Here is a 21,353-nt window from a genome sequence, read left to right as displayed (position 1 = left end):
GAAATTAAATGTTAATATCTTTTAACTTATCACAATATTCTATAATTATTTGAACATTTTATATATCATTGGAGCTATGAAATTCAAAAAATAAATATGTTTTATTTTTCAATCCAGAATATACATCGGAACAAACCGTGTTACGCTATCATTTCGGTTTTTATGCCTTTCGCCTCCTTCAGGTCTCCATCATAGTCTCGTTCAGGTGAAAAAGTCCACTAACCATTGTCCTCGTCGTCTCCGTTCAACTGTCCAGACTCCAACAGAAGGTATTTTAATGGGTAATATGATGTACAACAATGAATGTCTATATTCACATGGAAGGACAGTGGCGTAGCTACCTTTTAATTTAGTGTATTCATAAAAGGTCGGGGGTCTGGGGTCGGGTCCAGGGCAGAGCCCTGCTGGGGGCCCAGGGGGCGGAGCCCCTGGAAGCCCCTGGATTTTATGTTATTTGAATGACAAAACAGCCTTAAAATATGACATTTTTTAAGTATTTAATTCCAATAAATATGAACAAAAGTTGCTGAATTCCGAGACAAACATTATTTACCTGGTACTCTTCGAATATTTTCTTTCAAATTTCAAGACCCCCGATGCTCTTGGAGTTTAGGTTTTAGCTTTCAAATTTACAGGCTTTTGATGATGAGATATTGTCTCAAAATGTTACAATTTTACATACCTTCTGTGTAACAGTTTGGGCACCAACCCCTGTTTGGTGGTTGGAGTCCCATTTGGTGGTTAAATGCCTAAACGGTATACCTATTTTACCTACCAAATGGGACTCATTTTTCGTTCAACTCGGATTACGTTTTTCTGGAGGAAAGGCGCATCATGTTTATTACCGGGGCAAGTACTCTAACATGTTAGCTTCATAATTAAACATTGTTTAAAAAATTCTATGTGTCGATTTTTCCGCACGTGTGTTTAAAAAAAGGCCGAGATGAAATGCTCCCCGGAAGTCGCGTATAAACATAGTGTTTACACAGTCTTCTAATAGATCGATTTTAATCAAAGTACGACATGGCCTCATTCTTTGAACTCTTTACTTTTGATTTCTATCATCTGAGCAAATGGAAAACAATTCCAGCCAAAATTTTAATCACCCGACCGCCGACTTTAAATTACATGTAAGTATAGACTGACAGAATATAATTACGGACAAACACTCAAAACTTGATGTGTTTTCAGATTTTAGTATGAATATTTAAACTTGAAAGGAGTTAAAAGTTGTTCATCTCATTTTAATAAGTTTAACGAACTTCCAATTAATTTTAATTTAAATTATGGAATGACGGTATTTTCCGGAATCGTAGTAATTGCATGGTTTACGATAAGAACTGAATACTAAATATGCAGATTATAATTCAGTGAGTCTCAATACGATTTGTTTACGTGCAAACAATAGGAAACTCAAATCATAAGACCTATGCTTTGCAAAATTTTGTGTATTCATTTGCGTTTTTGCGTAAAGGGCGCTACGCCACTGAAGGAAAAATGTACAGTACACTAACGTTATCCTTCCAAAGGCAAACTATGAAGGAAAAATAATATTTTCATTTCTTTGAGGAAAATTTGTTTGAAAATTTTGGCTAAAATAAACAAAGTACTCATTTAACAGGAAGCTGACATCCGATTGGTACAAAAATATATCCCACGATATGGCATGCCTTAACAAACACTGTGTAACAATTTCAAGCATCTGCGATAAATAGCTGCTGAGAAATCTTTGACGAAAGTTTGTTTGAAAATTTTGGCTAAGAATAAACAAAGTCATTATTTAACAGGAAGTTGACGTCCCATTGATACAAAAATATATCCCACAATATGGCATGCATAAACAAATAGTGTGTTAAAATTTCAAGCATCTGCAATAAACAGTTGCTGAAAATTCTTTGACTAAAATTTGTTGGACAATTTTTGTTAAAAATAAACAAAGTCGTCATTTAACAGGAAGTTGACGTCCGATTGGTACAAAAATATATCCAACGATATAGCTGCCTATACAAATACTGTGTAAAAATTTCAAGCGTCTGCGATAAACAGTTGCTGAGAATTCTTTGACAAAAATTTGTTTGACAATTTTTGTTAAAAATAAACAAAGTCGTCATTTAACAGGAAGTTGACGTCCGATTGGTACAAAAATACATCCCACGATAAACAGTTGCTGAGAATTCTTTGACCAAAATTTGTTTGACAATTTTTGTTAAAAATAAACAAAGTCGTCATTTAACAGTAAGTTGACGTCCGATTGGTACAAAAATACATCCCACGATATGGCATGCCTTAACAAACACTGTGTAAAATTTTAAGCATCTGCGATGAATAGCTGCTGAAAAATCTTTGACGAAAATTTGTTTGAAAATTTTGGCTAAAAATAAACAAAGTCCTTATTTAACAGGAAGTTGAAGTCTGATTGATACAAAAATATATCCCACAATATGGCATGCCTAAACAAATAGTGTGTTAAAATTTCAAGCATCTGCGATAAACAGTTGCTGAGAATTCTTTGACAAAAATTTGTTTGACAATTTTTGTTAAAAATAAACAAAGTCGTCATTTAACAGGAAGTTGACGTCCGATTGGTACAAAAATATATCCCACGATATAGCTGCCTATTTAAATACTGTGTAAAAATTTCAAGCATCTGCGATAAACAGTTGCTGAGAATTCTTTGTTGACGTCCGATTGGTACAAAAATACATCCCACGTTAAAGCAGGCCTATACAAATACTGTGTAAAAATTTCAAGCATCTGCGATAAATAGTTGCTGAGAAATCTTTGACGGAAATTTGTTTGAAAATTTTGGCTAAAAATAAACAAAGTACTCATTAAACAGGAAGTTGACGTCAGATTGGTACAAAAATACACCCCACGATATATAGCATGCCTGTACAAATACTGTGTAAAAATTTCAAGCATCTGCGATAAACAGTTGCTGAGAAATCTTTGACGGAAATTTGTTTGAAAATTTTGGCTAAAAATAAACAAAGTCGTCATCTAACAGGAAGTTGACGTCCGATTGGTACAAAAATATATCCAACGATATGGCATGCCTCAACAAACACTGTAAAAATTTCAAGCATCTGCGATAAATAGTTGCTGAGATGAATGCGACAGAAATTTTTGTTACGGACGGACAGACAGACACACAAGGGAACGGGGGTATATAAAAAAAATTCAGACCTACTGACCCTACTTTTTTTTCAGCAAGAAACAGTTAACAAACATTTTTTTTTCTTTGGCCTTACAGTAATCTTACATTATTTGGCATGCATATTTTCTTTCCATATTTACTGATCACATTGGCCGTGTTGGAGGTTATAGTTATAATAAAGAGCAATGAACTGTTAATTTTTAACACACGTTACTGGGATACAAATTACTTTAATTTATATTGTTTCATTTCAGCACTTTCCAAATATGCCAACAATTCCAGACGATCTGAAGAACTTGGTTTGTATAAATTAAAAAATCTTGATAGTGCCAAGTTGTCAATCCATTATCATATACCCCTCACCACCTTGAATTTTTAACAAAGTGTCATCTTATTTTTTCATTATCAATATTAGGATTAGCTATATTACTAAGATAAAATGTGAATATCTTTATATATAGATAAATGCACTACTTTATATTGTTATGGTTAACAGGATATATCCTGCGAAAACATCTTTGTGAAAACTTTCAAAAACTTTGAAAAAGCTACTAGGAGAGACACTGTGGATTGTTGTTTTGATGATGATAATTATGAAAAGGACAAGATACCAACAGCTGAAATAGACAATGGTAAGTTGTTACTCCAAATACTATCTAATGCTGCAGTGACAGAATGTTAATATTGTTTGAGAAAAAATGAATTTCTTTCTATTTCTCTATCATGGCTCCAGTTATCATGGTTGTAATATAAACTAAGTACTAATTCAAGTACATGTTTTGCTCACCGATGCAGAGCTGAGTATTACAAAAGTGAAAAAATTATTACAATGCATGTTCTGTAAATTGTACCATAGTTTGGCCTGCTTTCTTTTGTTAAAAGTATGAGATATTATCTGCATTTCTGAAGACAAATTCAACAAGTTGGTCCACAATTATATTTATTCAGAACCTAATCATTTGCTAATGTGGGTTTCGGTCAATAAAAAAGGCATTTTGTTTTCATAATCAAATACTATTCTATGAATACTCTTGTAGATCCAGAAGATCCAAGTCATGAGGATAATGATAAAACAGTTGATGTCACCGAAGTAATTAAGATCATTAGAGAGAAGAAAACAAGACCAAGTATGTTATTTTAATTGGTTAGCAACAATTTTTTAGAGTGATTTTAGTATTTAGAAATAAAACACATGAGTCAATAATAATACAAAAAAATGGGTAAATTTTATACCAATTGAAACTGACAAGGCATTTGAATATTATATTTTCTTTACAGAGCTTGAGCTTCCTAATGACCATGACAGAAAAGGACCAAGTATGATATAGAAATAACAATTTCTACTTGACGAATAAAATTTAGATTAGATGATGACCATAGTTATTAACACCTTAAAGTTTATATAAACTTTTTATGATAAGGTTATGTAACCAGCTTTTGAACCCACAGGAATTCCACTCAATCTCACTGAATGCATGTCTTAAAAATATCTTCTATGCATGGTTTTGTTAAAATTTGTTCATTCATGGAATTTTCATTTTTCTCTGTATGTTTAATACCCCATTCATGAAACAAAAATTTGCCCTAAACTGGTAAAGCGTTTTGATTTTTATACCCCCCAGAAATGAAGTTTGGGGGGTATATAGGAAGCGCCTTGTCCGTCTGTCCATCCATCTGTGTGCAAATTCGTGTCTGGTCCATATCTTTCTTTTAAGAAGCATTGGAAGTTTTTACTTCACACAAGGATTACTTATGTCCTAAGATTGTGTCGTGACCTTGATCCAAGGTCAAACTTGCAAGGTCAAGGTCACTGGCAGAAAAAGTGCAAAATTTGTGTCTGGTCTGTATCTTTTTTTATGGATAAACATTGGAAGTTCTTAATTCACTTAAAGATTGCTTATGACCTAAGGGTGTGTCATGACCCTGACCCAAGGTCAATTGAGGAAGTTCAAGGTCAGTGTTTAAAAGATGCTTAATTCCTGTCTGTATCATGTCTTGTATTAATGGAAATAATTAGAAGCTTGCTTGTCTCAGGCCACATAAAATTACTTTTTAGATTCTCATCCCCATCTCTCTGGAAATGACCTGCCCCGATGTATTTTTTTATTTTTTTTTTTGGAAAAAAAAAATAAGGGTGGGAAAAAAAAATTTGGAAAAAAATCGGGCTCAGTATGCCAATAATTCAAAATGTTTATGTTAAATGGCTGCTTGACATGTGGATTTTCGTTTGATTTAAATCATGTTTGTTAACATAAGGATGCAAATGTCCTCATGCATTAACAGTTAACTTAAAATAAAATGGAATTAAAGGATAGAAATTGGTTTGTGTACTCATATTAGCATTAGCAGTTTTAAAAAATAGAGCAGTTGTTATTTATAGAAAATGGACGGTGAAATAGATTCATCCAATATTTTCTATAATTTTAGCAAAAATACATATGTTATAATTTTTTTCTTAGCAGGGGGTATCAATTGTGAGCTTGCTCACAGTACCTCTAGTTTCTGTAAAACATCAAATTCTCTTTCTGTAGAGCTTCATAATAACAATGAAAGTAACAAGTTTATGGAGAAAATCCCATCGAAAATGGATGTTGGTGTCAAAGGAAAAATGGGTATGTTATTAAATCACATGTACAGTATAAGAATAAAAAAAAACATACTGTGAATTCCTTATTTTACGCGTATATTTAATCCTGAGATTCCATAGTTTGTTTCAAATGGCGAGAACATTAAATCGCGATCACCAACTTTTTTGTTATTATTTCCTTAGACCTATAGTTTAAAACTGTCTGAAAAATAAAAGCGAGCTTTTAAAATCCGCAAGGATTGCTTCTCACGAATTTACACAGAACTTAATTCCTGGCATTTAATGAGGAATCTACAGTATTTCAATACAACATGTTTGGTTTTTTTTTTCATATAACCATAATCATATTACACATGTATGAGGAAAACTTCTTGTTTTTATAAGCAAATATAAAATGCTGTCTTCATTTAATAGATACCCATAACGACGTACACCTTAGCTTTGATGAAATTGAAAATAATGAACAGATGGATGTCAACTCCCCGTTAAAAAAATCAAGACCACGTATGTAATAAGTCTAACTATTTAAAGATGAAACAATAAGAATAATCAAACTGAAATAAAAATTCTTTTATTCCAAAAGAAATTAAATATGAATATCGTACATGTATATACTATCACTGTAAGACCTCTCAATGACCACAACTATTTACCATTGAAAATGATTGGAACCGTCCAAGAGATACTTGGTATGCTATCATCAGAATTGAAGAACCTTTTGTTGACTTGAATTTATTTATTAACCGGGTTTTCAAAATTAAAAAAATTTGGTCATTGAAATGGTGAAAATGGCAGGCAGATCAATTGTATATATATTAGGGATGTTCTTATTACTAGGAATTGGATTTGTGATAAAATACTAGCTGTTGAATTTGTCATTTTTCACATATTTTGCATATAGGTTACATACCGTAATTGTATAGATAACTCCTACTGTTTTCAAGATAGGAAATAGTTGTTTTGCAGATCAATTGTACATATATCAGAGATGTGTTAATTACTTGGATTTCGATTTGACAGCTTTTCTCTTGTTTTTTCATTATTTTAGTCAAAAGTTATGTATCAGATATAATTGTAATACATGTACTCATACTGAAAACCTGTTTTTATTAATTTTGATGAATTTCTTATTCTTTCAGGTTCAACACTGTACCTTGTAACAAAATTGATACTGCTTTTTGTCATACCGGCAGTTCTCATTTACATGATTTGTGCTAGTGCCAGAGGAATTGAACCAGGGGATCTCCAACCCAGACAGCTTAAACCGGTAAATACAAACTCATAATTAGTGTGTTACGTTAAGGGTATGCAGTAACTTGTTTCTAGGTATAAATTCAAGGTCATATCAGAGTTATAAATAAAATTCTTATCCGAACCATATCTTCTCTCCCTTTGGTCCAATCTAGTTCATACTTTACTCACAGAGTGTCTATGGTCAAAGGATGTGCATTGACCTTGAATGAAGTTTCTAGGTCAAGGTCATATCAGAGCATGCAAATATCCTTTCTTCATAGCATATATACTTTCCACTTAGCCCTGATAGGCTAATACTTCACATAAACAGAGCTTATGAATAATGGGTGTGAAGTGACCATGAACCATGTTCCTAGATCTAAATTTAAGGCCATAGCAGAATGATATGAAAAATCTTTGTCCGAAGCATATCTTCTCTACCCTTGGTCTAATTTAGCTCATACTTCTCTCAAAGTGTGTTTATGGTCATAGGGTGTGCATTGACCTTGAATGAAGTTTCTAGGTCAAGGTCATATCGGACCATGCAAATATTCTTTTTTCAGAGCATATATACTTTCCACTTAGCCCTAATTGGCTAATGCTTCACATAAACAGAGCTTTTGAATAATGTGTGTATTGTGACTTTGAACCGATTTTCAAGATTAAATGTGAAGATCATAGCCGAATTATATGAAAAATCCTTGTTTTTAGCATATTTTCTCTCCCTTTGCTCCAATCTGGCTCGAATTTCACCCACATGGTGCCTTTGATCAAAGAGTATGCAGTGACCATGAATGATGTTTGTAGATCAAGTGTCAAAGTCATATAAGATTAAACAAAGATCCTTTTTTAAGAGCATATATATACTTTCCACTCATGCCAGCTGGAAAATTTCAAAGTTATAGATCAAGGTCAGTGCAAAATCTCTGAAATTCTTTTCCTCCTATTATCCACTATTTAAGTGGGGCTCTTTGAGATGCTCACTATCTCAATGTTGTCTAGTTCTATTTATGTAGAGATTCTGTGTAGGGCACACCCAAATATTGTTTGTTCTGTCTGCCATAGAAATACCTTCTCCAGAGAAGAGGGCATATTTCTTTGCTATAATGTTCTTTGATATGTCTGATGCTGGCTATTCAAGCCCCCTTAAATGAAGTTTAGAATAAAAATGTAACGCTGATAACCTATAGTAATGCGAGCTTGAAATCAATTGTTGTATACCCATATTCAGTGTCAAAAAGGTGCTTGTGATTTAGACAGAAGGTGGGTTTCTGCTAATGTTTTGAAATGAGTAATGAGCTACATTGGTATTTGTTGTGTAGGGAAAAGGAGGGGGCTACAATCAGTTCCTGGAGGGACAGGACAGTGAGGACTCACAGCAGACAGGCATTCACCGCCCAAATAGATACCCCACTCCCACGGGCACCGAGAACGAAAACAGCGGACAAGGTCAGTTAGTTGTCAATTATAACATGAGAAGGCATAATAAAAAGTAGATATTTTATTATCTTAATTGTTGTTTGATTTTACATAAAATTAGATTTAGGTACATTGCATTGTATAATTCATGTATAGGGAATACCATGTACTATGAAATCAATTGCCCTTCTACAAAGATATGTTCAGGTTCGAATGGGATGATGTCTATATGAATAATAATCTGTGCTGAAGATGCTCTACTCGGTAGCCAGATCAGGAATTATTCAAACTGATATTTTTCTAGGTACTAGAATTGTATGATGTGTTTTTTCAAACACCAGATTACCAACAAATCTTTCATTTCTTTTTAACAGATGTTGCCAAAAGGAAAACCCTGGATGTATTAATCAAGAAAGACTTGCAAAAAAAGGAGAGAGAAAAGCAAAAGAATATGGAAAGAGAGCAGATGGAACAAGAGAAGAAGGAAGCAGAAAAACATCGAGAAGAGACCAAGAAAGAAGCAAAGAATGACAAGACAAATGATGGAAAGCCTCACGTTCCAAAGAAGAGTCGATTTGTAAGTTGACAAGGTGTATCTAACTTTATCTTCAGTTGAAAAAATACTGAAGCAGTGATCCTATAAGTTTTTGGTGAAATCATTTTGTCACTGGTTCAGATCTCATAGGGGCTACTGTATATGTTTATCAATGTGTAGTATTTTGGGAGAAAAGCTTAGTCCAAATAAATGAACGTCATTTAATTTTGTGGTTTATATACAATAGTAAAGGTCCATATACAGAAGTAAAATGATCTGCACATAGCCCTTACATTTTCAGTTTTTTTCCACATTAGTTTTAAAGTAATTCTCGATTCTAATTAAAAATATATATGTAACAGGATTGTAAACATTAAGCAAGATAATTTTCCACTTCTAAATTTTAGTAGTACTGTATACTGGGAAATATTCGCCCCTGTTTTATTTTCGCCCCTTTTGCCCTCGTTTTCAAAGGGCGAATTTAAGACTTGGCAAATTCTATATTGCAATTAATATCTTTGTTAACACAACTGCATATGGGCGAATTCAAGACAGGGCGAAATCGTTTGCAATTGTTAAAGGGCGAAAATAACCCTGTATACAGTATATTTAAAAATAAAATGACAAATGTATCTGTGTAATTTTTGTATTTTAATTGTTGTTATATTTATTAAAGGATACAGATGATGAAGAGGATGAAAGTTCATTACCTCCAACTCCTGTCAAGGGGAGGTCAATGTTTAAAAAACGGGTGAAAAGGAGAAGCCCTTCTCCACAGAAGTTAAAATCGGAGGAGAAAAAGCAGATGGACATTGTGAGTATCTCAAAATGGTAATTTTTGGTTCAAATATATCATGTTTTTACCTGAGACGAAGTTCGGAGAGCTAATGCTACCCAAATTTACCGAATATAATAAATACATGTACTTTTTTCTAGGAATTTCCTTATCAGAAAGGGGTCCGTATTATACACCCAAATAGAATTTTGACACTTTTTTCAACAGATAAAACATTGGCTATTGTAATTTAGTACAAAGCCTTTTTAAGGAAACGATACTTTTGTTTGTTTACCACATTTTTTAAACAGGTGAATTCATTTGGTTGATTCAGCAGAAAATGTTTTGCTCTCAATAGGTCGATAGATAAATTGTATTAAAATGACCATTCAAAATTTATATAAACTGTTTATTCAGCAATCCGAGCTGTGCATTCACCATCTCTGTGTACGCTGCCATTATAACTGTTATTAATAGATCTGTGCAATAAATCCTGATTCCTGGCCTGATTGAGTTAGCTTACCATGTGTTTTTCATTACAATGTATTGATAAGCGTTTTAAGACAAATGATTAATGATGAACTACTATTAATAAAAATTAAACAACTTTAATCTTTTATATTATATAATTATATATATATTTATATCTTTAAAGATTTTCTTCTTCCATATTTTTATATTTACATTCAGTGTATATTTCCTCTTATGCTTGCATTGGAAATCTACAACATTCAATTTTCTTTGAATACACTTTGCTAATTCATGCGCCTTGAGCACAAATATAATATCTTCACGTGTTTTTAGTATATTTATTTTTGTAAGATTAAATAAAACTTTCAATCTTACATAACCAATTTGATATGTACTTTTGAAAAACAATCGTTAATTTATATCTACTGCTTAATAATAAATATTTTTCTCCACAAAGTTTCTGGCACTATATATCTTGTCGCAGAAGCTAACTAAATAACATGTTAATATGGCTGCTCCATGTATGTTTCATATTCCTGACTAAGAACGCAAATAGTGGCTTTATAGCGGCGATACACAATATTTCAAATAGACATTTAACTCGCCGCTGGTCACGGTAAGATTATTCTTTCTATATCTACATGTACTTATCACATTTTTACAGTCATGTTTAGGAGAATCAGCTCCTGTGTATGAATCATCTGGACCATTTTATGATGTTAATAAATGTGAACAAGAACGGAAAATACTGGAGTGCACTGACAATTCAAAAGTCAAAGCTTGCATTCGGGATAATGATGAAAAATCACTGTTGGCTGTCTGCACTATAAATATCTGTCTTTATGGTAAGTATGTAGATGTCCTATTACACTCTTCCTTAAATTATGATAGGAATGTTAGTTTCTTATTAAACATGTTAAACATGTATGTAATTTTTACAAATTTTCACATGATTGTAGCATTACATTGTAAAACATATTATAGTAACAAAACTGCTATGTGATGACTAAATTAAATGTATCTTGATGTATCCAAGATAATTTGATAAGTTGGATGAAATGCTTAATTTTCACGACATGCTTGTGTAGAAAATATTTTAAAATGATGGAGGCATTGATTTAGTAGTTGTAGTGTTTTGAATTATTATTTTGCGACAAGAAAGATCTTGAAAACCCATAGCAAAAATTGGTTCACTGAATGTGAGTACATGTAGGTGTGTATGTGATGAATTTGTAAAATTATCAAATCAAATAAAGTCATTTGATTAGTGTACATTATATGCAACAGAGTTAAAATGGATTCTTTATATAATTCTACTGTCTACAACACATATTATGTTAAAACAGATCAAGCATGTCCAAAGGTGACCAGAGATCTCAACAATGCTTCAGTTGTTGATAGCCAATATAACCAATGTCAAAGTTGCAAAAATAGAGAAAGTTTACAGAGCAGACTAAATGGTAAGCACAAGAGTTACAGTACAGCTCACAAGTATCCCAACAAAAACACTGGCCACCATGTTTAAAAGTGCACACCATGCTGAGTGTGGAAGTGTCGATGCCTTTATAATTTGATCTACTGTTCTCTTTGAGGGCCTCAGAACAAGAAAAAACACAGCTAGTGTTTGCAATACAACACAGACAGTTTATACCATAGAGTAGAGCACAATCTTTACCTGTTAAAAATGGAAGATTCAATAGTAATTAAAAAATTTAGATATTTATTATTTTATTAACATAAGAAAAACCAAGTAAAAAAAAAACAAAAAACTCAGAAATATAAAGTTACCAAAAATAAATTACAAAACACACATTTAAATTAGACCTATGCGATTGTTATAATGGTGTATTTATGTTGAGATAAGACAGAAAATAATTGCCAACATTTTCAAAGGATTGATCAAAATAGTTTCATTCTTTTTTTAATTATACAGTATATTTTTTGGTCCATTTTTATCTCTTATATTTGACTGTAGTAATTTAGACCATATTTTAAGCAGGAAGAATCATAATGGTAGACACTTTGTTGTATTGTCTTCCGTTATCTTTTCTCACTTTACTCTAGACTATTAAAAAAATAGACTGATGAAAACAGTTGTACTTTCTCAAACTTAAAGTTTATATATTTAGTGTACCTGGTAATTTCAAATCCATTTTCTTTCTATAATATATGTTTTGTAATATATATACATGTACAGTAGATCGGTAGATAAAAGTGTCATCCGCTCAACTTGGGTTGATGTCTCAGGTAATGATATCCATGGACTGACACAGTGGCCACAGAGTTATACTGTGGCATTCAACACTGTGCTTTTTCTTGAATTTTTCAATAAAAATATTACATGGTACACAGTGTGACACAGACCATTTTTCACTGTTTTTTTCCAGTGTAGGTGTCGGAATACTTGTGAGCTGTATAGTAGATATTGTTAATGTTTGTTAAAAATTGCTTGACATTTAGACATGTTTTTAGATTGTTATTATAGTGCCATATACAGCAAAGTCTCCTGTATATAGTACACACTTGTGTGTAATACACCCCTTCCTCCCTCCCCCAACCCCCAGCCCCAAAAAGCTGTAGAAAAAATACATGCTTAAGCAACATAAGTCAACAGGCGGCTGACTGTAATTTATGTATAATTTAAAAGTCTTCATCACTACTAGTCAGTTACTTGGCTTCTAGCAGACAAAACTTAAAATCAGGAGAATAGGCCTTCATGGGGCCTCTACTAAAATTCTGACATTTAGTTTGATATGCTTATTCATACTTGAAAGGCACAGTTCTGAGGTGACCTAGTATTATTAAATTAAGAATGGTTATATCTTGTAAAGAATTATTTATCCAAGAGGAGAGGGTATTTAATTCTAAATTCTAATCAGACTGCTTAATAACTGCCTTTCTTTTTGCCTTGGAAAACTTATTGGTACCTTCATTTACCTACATGTAAGTTGTTTTTTTTTATAGAATATGGCAATGTTGGAGCCGAATGCTTGAATATTTCTGGCACCAGTCCACAACCTATCGCAACCAGTAAGTATGCCAGAATTTTATGATATGTACATAACAATTATAGGCATAGTTAGAAAAAGGGAAATAGAATACCTGCCAAACTGCAGGTATTTCTGATGCATTAAATTTAGTATACACTCATACAACTTACAAAACACACTATATCAGCAGTCACTCCCTTCGTGGTATCAAGAATCACGGCTTGATAAAATAGGGTAAAATTTTAGTCCTATGTACAACACGCACTTCCCACTTAATCAAATTTTGGCTGAAAAAAGTGTGTGTTATGCACACGACATTAGGGTACTTAGTCCCAACAAGTTTGAAACACCGAGTTTAACTGTAGTTATAGAATATCATGTGTTCTTGAATATTATTGTTATCTTGCATATTCAAGATATATATCTTATTTTAGGTGAGGATGATGGTTTGGTTCTGAAAGTTGCAATTCCAATGTGAGTATGAAATTCAATATCTAATCTAACCACCATATATTATTTTTGTCCAGAAGCGAGAGGAATATGGCATCTTTTTGCCTAAAAACTCGTTTTACAAACATGCAGTAATTGCCTTCATGTATGAAAAATTGCTTGCAATTGCTTTTGAATGTTTCTTAGCTCTTTTGAACACATTTAAGACTTTTTAGGTCACCTGAGTCACTCTGGTGACCTATTGCAATTGGTCTTTGTCCGTCGTCGTGCGTCAGTGCGTCGTGCGTTAACAAGTTTACATTTTTAACTTCTTCTTGAAAACTACCAGGCCAATCATAACCATTTTTGGTGTGAAGCATCTCTATGGTAAGAAGAATCTAAATTGTGAAATTCATGGCTCTACCACCCCTGGGGTGCCACGGGCGGGGCCAAATATGCAAAAAAAGCCAAATTTTAAAAAATCTTCTTCTCTACTCCCACGCATGTGAGGAAAAAACTGGTTGCATGGTTATGATGTCCATGAAGCCCTCTACCAAAATTGTGAAATTTATTGCCCCTGGGTTCTAAAGGGGTTCTGGCTCTAGGGTGGGGCCAATCTGGCCATATAGTAAAAATGTATTAAATCATAGAAAATCTTCTTCTCTACTACCATACATATTTTTTTAAAACTAAATGCATGATAATAATGTCCTTGAAGCCCCCAACCTAAATTGTGAAATTCATGACCCCTTGGTCAGGGGTTCAGGCTCTGTGGTGGGGCCAATATGGCCATATAGTAAAAATGTATTAAATCTTAAAAAATCTTCTTCTCTACTCCCATATATATTTGTTAAAAACTAAATGCATGGTTATGATGTCCATGAGGCCATTTACCAAAATTGTGAAATTCATGAACCCTGGGTCAGGGGTTCAGGCTCTAGGGTGGGGCCAATATGGCCAAATATTAAAAATGTATTAAATCTTAAAAAATCTTCTTCTCTACTCCCATATATATTTGTTAAAAACTAAATGCATGGTTATGATGTCCATGAGGCCCTTTACCAAAATTGTGAAATTCATGACCCTTCGGTCAGGGGTTCAGGCTCTAGGGTGGGGCCAATATGGCCAAATAGTAAAAATGTATTAAATCTTAAAAAATCTTCTTCTCTACTCCCATATATATTTGTTAAAAACTAAATGCATGGTTATGATGTCCATGAGGCCCTTTACCAAAATTGTGAAATTCATGACCACTTGGTCAGGGGCTCAGGCTCTAGGGTGGTGCAAATATCACCATATAGTAAAAATGTTTTAAATCTTAAAAAATCTTCTTCTCTATTCCCACCTCAACTTCTCTTTCTTGAGGAAATTCTTGCTAAGTTGCCGATCGCAAAACTTAAAAGGGTCGTTAATTGTAGGGTTGGACGAAAGCAAACAGAAGTAGGCCCAATGGTGTTTTTTTGTGTGACTTCTAGTGCCTGTGACTTGATCGGAAAGAACTTGGTCTTTTTAATTAATCAATGCATGAACAACAATAATTCAGACTACACATACGTGATTGCATCAACATTATTTTTATTTTTACCAGAAAGGAAATTTCGGGTCGGAGGAAAAAATAAAATTAATAGCTAGTTTAGGTCCTTTTATTTTTATTTGAATTTTTAAAAAATAGGGTCGGCAGGTTTGTAAATCGAAATTTTAAAAAATGCTGGCCTTATGTTGAAGCATCCTTAGGTAGTGTAGATTCAAAGTTTTGAAAATCATGAACCCTGATGGAGTAGGGTGGGGCAACAAGGGAGGGGGGCAGATTTTTACATTGAATATAAGTCTTTAAAAATCTTTTTCATGGAAACTCATCAGCCAGAAAAGCTGAAATTCAAAGTTGTGAAAATCATGATCACTGTGGGTAGGGTGGGGCCACAATTGGTGGCGGTGGGCGTGGGGGGGTGTCAAATTTTTACGTATGAATATATTGAATAAATCTTTAAAAAAGTCTTCTCCTCAGAAATCAATCAGCCAGGAAAGCTGATATTTGTGCATCCTCAGGTAGACATAAGAATATCCAAATGGAAAATGGATTTTTATTTATGCAGGATCTGTACAATCATGTATTTGATAATTTGTATAATGACTATTAAGCTGATTTTATCTTCCCGTTTTGCTCAGGTGAGCAATGTGGCCCATGGGCCTCTTGTTATATCATATAATAAAGGTGGTCTTGTAAGTGTGATATGTCATCTCAGTGAGCTTTGTAATCTGTGGTTACCTAAGTTTAGCTCCTGGAGCTAGGGTACAGATAATCTAAGATTCCTCCGACTCTTTGCTCCCTCTTTAATTAATGAATTGATGTTTACAAACGTATCATATAAACGTATCAGGGGTAACAGTCAGAAGTCACTTTGACTGGATTAGGGTTTAGATTCCAATTGTAGCTTAAAATGTAAAAATGAGACTCCCTGACAGGTCTATCTATATGGGCTAATGACATTCATGTGTCAAGGCCTTTGGGACTTTTGTTTTGAAAGAACAATTTTTTAAAGCTTTAAACTTAATATTCAAACTGTTGATTTATTTCAGATCGGTCCTAGTTGCGGCCATTATAGGCCTAGGAATTGGATTTTGGTGTGTCAAGTATCGAAGAGGTAAAAAAATTAATATTTCAACTTAAGATTTAATTCACCTGTACATGTATCAGCTATTGTGCCTTGATGATATCAACAGAGCAAATGTGAAACTGTTGGAATTATGTCTTGGCATCTGTTATACCAATACTTTTTGGAGCAGATTTCCAATCAGTATACTGTAAAGACTTGTGTAAAGCACCCACCTGTGTTTAATACTCACCCCAAAGTTGGATCTATTAAACATGCTGAAAAAACCCACTGTTCCTATTTATAATATGCACTCAAAAAACAAAGACATTTTTAATCAAGATTTTGAAATGTCATTAATGTGCATGCGTTGATAATGTATTCAAAGCGCTGAAAAGCAGGTCTTAACCAAAACAACAACAAATTAAATAAGTTTTAAATCAAATCATAATTATTGCTAATCTTCCTGCAGTCAAATTACTTGTGAAGCCTGTCATGAGACAGGTATATGCTTTATCAGAAATTGTCAACTGGTGGCTGGTTACATGATGGTAAATACACTGACGAGAACTTTTATGTGATTCAGGTGGGATATGAAGGTGAAGACATTGCAGAAAAAATACATAACCACTGTTAGTGTGTGCCGATTATATAAAAATTTTTGCAATGATCGCTAAACTTTCATAACCCAGATGAATTGACTCAAAGAAAGCATTTCAATGTTTATGTTTACAATTAATTACAAATTAATAAATTGCTTGTAAAAGAAAAATTAACCAAATTATTGTTACGGTACATTTATAATACTGGAACCAAAGTCTTCTTACCAAATTCAAACAATAAACCAGAGAATCCTTACGAAAAGGAATTTTAAATTGTATAAACCCTTTTCAAAGAGATAGGCATAAAACTGTGAAAATAGGTTTTCGAAAAAAATCTAAAAAAAAAAAAAAATGTTGTTTACTTGAAATGAACATTTCAGTTGTATTCAGTTGTATTGTATTTGGTTTAGTAAAATAGCTAGAGCATCGTCATAGTCTCTGATTCGAGCCCCACTGTGGTTACTTGATGGTGTACGTATGTTGTGTCGTTAGCTAGACACTTTGAAATGTCTTAATTAGTCCTTTCAGCTGCAATTGGGTACTGGCTTATGATACTAGCTTATAAATAAATGCAGGTTAAGCTGCGATGGACTATATCCCATCCAGGGAGAGTCAATTTTTTGCATCTGCTTAGCCCGATGGAAACCTGCCTCTCCTGGCTAGGAAAAGGGTTTAACTTTAACTTTTTTGTAGGTAGGCATAATCAGCAGAATGGAAACAATGCAAGTCCTGTAGACCAGGAACGAAATGGAGGAGGTTCGATAGAGTTTCAGACTCGGAATGGAGGAGCGGGGTCTGAGCCTCTGATGCAGAATGGAGGAGCGGGGTCTGAGCCTCTGATGCAGAATGGAGGAGCGGGGTCTGAGCCTCTGATGCAGAATGGAGGAGCGGGGTCTGTGCCTCTGATGCAGAATGGAGGAGCGGGGTCTGAGCCTCTGATGCAGAATGGAGGAGTGGGTTCTCAGCTTATGACGCAAAATGGAGAACAGGGGGATGCTGAGGTGTAGTTTGAAAAAATGACAAGGTAATCTAAGAAAAGAAGTGATTATATAAATGAAGGTTGAAGATCATACTACTAGTATTTAATTGATATATGGTAAAAATGTTCTTCTCAAGAACCTCCACACAAGAAATGCCAGTATTTACGTGAAAGCTTGTATACATTGTAAAGATTCTAAATTGATAAAATCGTGACCCCTGGCCAAATACTGGAGCCCCAAGAGGGGTTCAAAGTTAAACATAGATGAATAGGTAGAACTACAATGCAACAATTAGTGATATTGCTATGCAAGCATCATAGATAGTGTCGATTGTAAATTGTTAAAATCATGACCCCCCAACTAAAACTGGGGACTAAAAAAGAGGGGAAAGTTTAATATAGAAATATAAAGGAAAAATGTTTTTAAAAACCTTCAAGATCTAAAATGCTACAATTTGTGAGATTACTATGCAAGCATCCTCACATAAGGTAATTCTAAATTTTTAAAGCCTTGACCCCCAGAACAATACTGGGGCCTAAATAGGGGCTCAAAGTTCACATAGAAATATATCAGGGAAATATTTAGAAATCTTCTAAAGAACCACTGCACCAGAAATGCCAATATTTACTTTAAAACTTGTATATACATTGTATAATTAGGTCTTCTTGATTCTTAAAACCATAATACTGGAGCCTAAGAATGGTTCAAAGATTAATACAGAAACCTATAATAAAAACATCTGATTTTTCTTCCCAAAAACAGTCACCCTAGACTACTATTTGGGCCCCAAAAGGGGTTCAAAGTTTAACATTGAAATATATAGGGACAATGTTTAAAATTCATTTTAGGAACTATAGAGCTACAATTATGATATTACTATGCAACCATCATAAGATAGTGTAGATCGTAACCTGTGTAAATCATAAACTTCAGACTAAAACTGGGACCCAAGAGAGGGTTAATGTTCAACACAGAAATATGCAGGGAAAATTTCTAAAAATCTTCTTTTAGAATCTAAGTTTTAAAAACCGTGAATCATGAACAAATACAAGACCAGAAGAGGGGTTCAAGGTTTAACATACAAGTATTAACAATGTTTAAAAATCGTCTTAATAAAATATAATGCTTTGTTTAGTTTTTTTTTGCTATGTAAGTATGTTCGTACCCTTATATCCTTATATCAAGGTCACAGTGACCTTCTTTTACTTTTCATAAAACTAATATTTATAGCTTATTTTACAACTTTGTACAATTTTTTAAAAGTTAAGGAATATTAGATTGGTCAGTTGATGTATCTTAGGTCAAATGATACGATGTCAAAAAAATGTAGACTTTTTGCCATTGTGTAATGTATTGTAAAATCTTGGAATATATGAGAGTTTAACAACATTTTAAGAATTTCTTATTCAAAAATTTTAAAATAGAATGGTAAAAGAACTGTAACACAGTTGTTCAAGTGGTTGATGTGGCCCATGGGCCTCTTGATTTTGTTCCCAGCATGAAATAGTGCAAAATATTTATCATTCTAAAATAATTCATTTTTAGAAAAATCCAACAGTTTAAATTAGTATATGAACTTATTTAAAAGATTTTTTATTGTATGTTTTTAAGAATTTATACGTAGATTTTTTTTCTCCAAACATACAGTTATTCCAAACATTAATTTAGACTTATTTACTTAAACTTTTATTGCAGCAAAACTACCGGTAATCATTTGTAAAATCGCTGTGTGAACATTTGCTGTCTCTTTGCTTACTTGATGATGTGTGTGTGAGCTGGAATGTGAAATCTCTGCAAAAGCCATCAACACAACTATTTCTTGGACATGATATCTTATCTTATGCAAGTCTTTTCTGTATCATCATGGCATTCATCTGGAAATAAAATTGTGCAGAGATCCCAAGGATGAAGTCTTTCTTACGTGCTTTTTATGTTGTGTACTGAACGATGACTGTGAAAACATTAAAACAATTGTCTCTTAGCTGGCTTATGTTTAAATTATATCATTTATTTTCTCTGCATATATTTACTATTGATAATAAAATTTATTTTGTAACTTATTATACCCCACAAAACAAATGTTCAGGGAACATAGTCTGTCAGTACCCGTTTTCTGTTTTTATTTATACATTGCAACTCCTTTCGATCTCTACATTATAATCTATGTATCAAGTTTATGAGAATGAATTCATTGTCATTGGCTATACCATATAAATGCATTTGTTTCCATGTAATGGATAGATTTTTAACTTCATAATTGCTTCTAGATTTTTATTCTATTTGTGAAAATAAAAAGACAAATGTCATTGAGTTTTCAGTTGGTGAAGTAAATTATCCTCAATTTGTTTTAGTAAGAATTGTGACAATCATAATCTTATTAATCTATATTATATGTATTGGACATGAATGAAAATATTATCATAGTTTTAAAGAACTGAAATGTTGGAACTTCCTTCCTTTTTAGCTCACATTTTGTCTGTTGTCTGTCTGTCCTTCTGTCCATCGGTCTGTAAACTTTTCACATTTTTAACATCTTCTTAAAAAACAACTGGGGCAATTTCAACTAACCTTGGCACAAAGCACCCTTAGGCAAAGGGGATTCAAAGTTGTGAAAATTTAGGACAAGCCCCTTTTCCTAGGGGAGAAAATAAGAAATTTTTAAAAAGTTTTGAGAACTGTTTCTCTTTCTTATGAAATATTTGTTTTTTACATATTTCAGCTGTCAGAATTTTAACCTTTTCCCCCTGCCCTTGTAGAATCTTGAGCATGCAGCCCAGACATATTATTGCTCATTCACCACAAGTCTTCTGAAAATTTTTCATAAAGGATACTTTACAAAACTCCAAATAGTCAGGTTAAGGTAAGTTTTAAACGTCAAATGAAAGTTCTTCAACACGAGGTACCACTATGGATATATTTTGGCGGTGATGATTTGTACTACCTGCAGATGATGTTAGATTATACATGTATAGCCCTATAACACAATTGCAACTTCTCGGGCCTTTCTGGCAGGCTCGGAAAATTACCTTGAATGTATTAACATTACCAGGCCCCACAATCACCAAAACTTTAAAATCCCTCAGCTCAGTCCTCAACTCAAATCCTTAAAGGAAAAGTGCATCAATTTGAGGTAAAAACTCAGACTTGAGGCTGAGTAATGAATGAGGAAAGTTTGTGACGGGGGGGGGGGGATGGATGTTAGAATTTTATACAAAATGGAGTCGCTTCCCATTAAAATAATTATCGGCTAGACAGCCCTATTAGTCGCTTCTGTGTTTTATTTTAGGGTATATCATTTACTTAAATGAAGTCTAGCTTACATGTTAACAGATCATGATATGTGTTGTATTTATATAAAGAGCCTGCCGAGAAAGCCCGAGAAGTTGCGATTGTCATATAACATTTAGAAAAAGTACAATGATGAGGCTTAAGGTGGCATGGGACACCTCAATATTGTAACATACTTCCGATAAAAAAAAATTGCATAGATTTATATATAATGTAGAAGCATAAATTTAAAAACTTTTCCATTCCCAGTCGGACGAGTTATACTATAGCATAGTGCAATGGGCTAGAGTATTATC

The 21,353-nt window shown here is 33.3% G+C and overlaps 1 protein-coding gene across 2 annotated transcripts; it reads left to right on the top strand.

The window, feature by feature from the left end:
• The first annotated feature begins 163 nt into the window (after positions 1 to 163).
• LOC136271327 (glutamic acid-rich protein-like) lies at positions 164 to 20,075 on the top strand. 2 transcript variants are annotated; one of them, XM_066071139.1, is made up of 18 exons: positions 164 to 269; positions 3,412 to 3,456; positions 3,654 to 3,789; positions 4,195 to 4,284; positions 4,436 to 4,474; positions 5,689 to 5,769; positions 6,159 to 6,248; positions 6,884 to 7,011; positions 8,300 to 8,426; positions 8,771 to 8,973; positions 9,608 to 9,745; positions 10,842 to 11,022; positions 11,524 to 11,637; positions 13,142 to 13,207; positions 13,602 to 13,641; positions 16,174 to 16,238; positions 17,483 to 17,813; positions 19,465 to 20,075. In XM_066071139.1, exons 2-17 carry the CDS (start codon positions 3,424 to 3,426, stop codon positions 17,794 to 17,796), a joined length of 1,845 nt encoding a protein of 614 aa, XP_065927211.1. In that variant the 5' UTR covers positions 164 to 269; positions 3,412 to 3,423; the 3' UTR covers positions 17,797 to 17,813; positions 19,465 to 20,075. The 2 variants fall into 2 exon arrangements, with proteins under 2 accessions (XP_065927211.1, XP_065927212.1); XM_066071140.1 differs by lacking the exons at positions 17,483 to 17,813; positions 19,465 to 20,075 and adding an exon at positions 16,660 to 17,459.
• Positions 20,076 to 21,353: the final 1,278 nt, after the last annotated feature.

This window comes from Magallana gigas, chromosome 9, assembly GCF_963853765.1.
Source record: "Magallana gigas chromosome 9, xbMagGiga1.1, whole genome shotgun sequence".
NCBI classification, from domain to species: domain Eukaryota; kingdom Metazoa; phylum Mollusca; class Bivalvia; order Ostreida; family Ostreidae; genus Magallana; species Magallana gigas.
Note: the sequence above shows the minus strand (reverse complement) of the source record. Positions and strands in the feature narration are given on the sequence as shown.

What these genes read in the sequence shown, in the direction of transcription:
- LOC136271327 (XM_066071139.1), top strand. Translation starts at nt 3,424, where the DNA reads ATGCCAACAATTCCAGACGATCTGAAGAACTTG. An exon ending in CAGACGATCTGAAGAACTTG is followed by an intron (nt 3,457 to 3,653) that starts GTTTGTATAAAT and finishes TATGGTTAACAG; the next exon opens with GATATATCCTGCGAAAACAT. An exon ending in AACCCAGACAGCTTAAACCG is followed by an intron (nt 7,012 to 8,299) that starts GTAAATACAAAC and finishes TTTGTTGTGTAG; the next exon opens with GGAAAAGGAGGGGGCTACAA.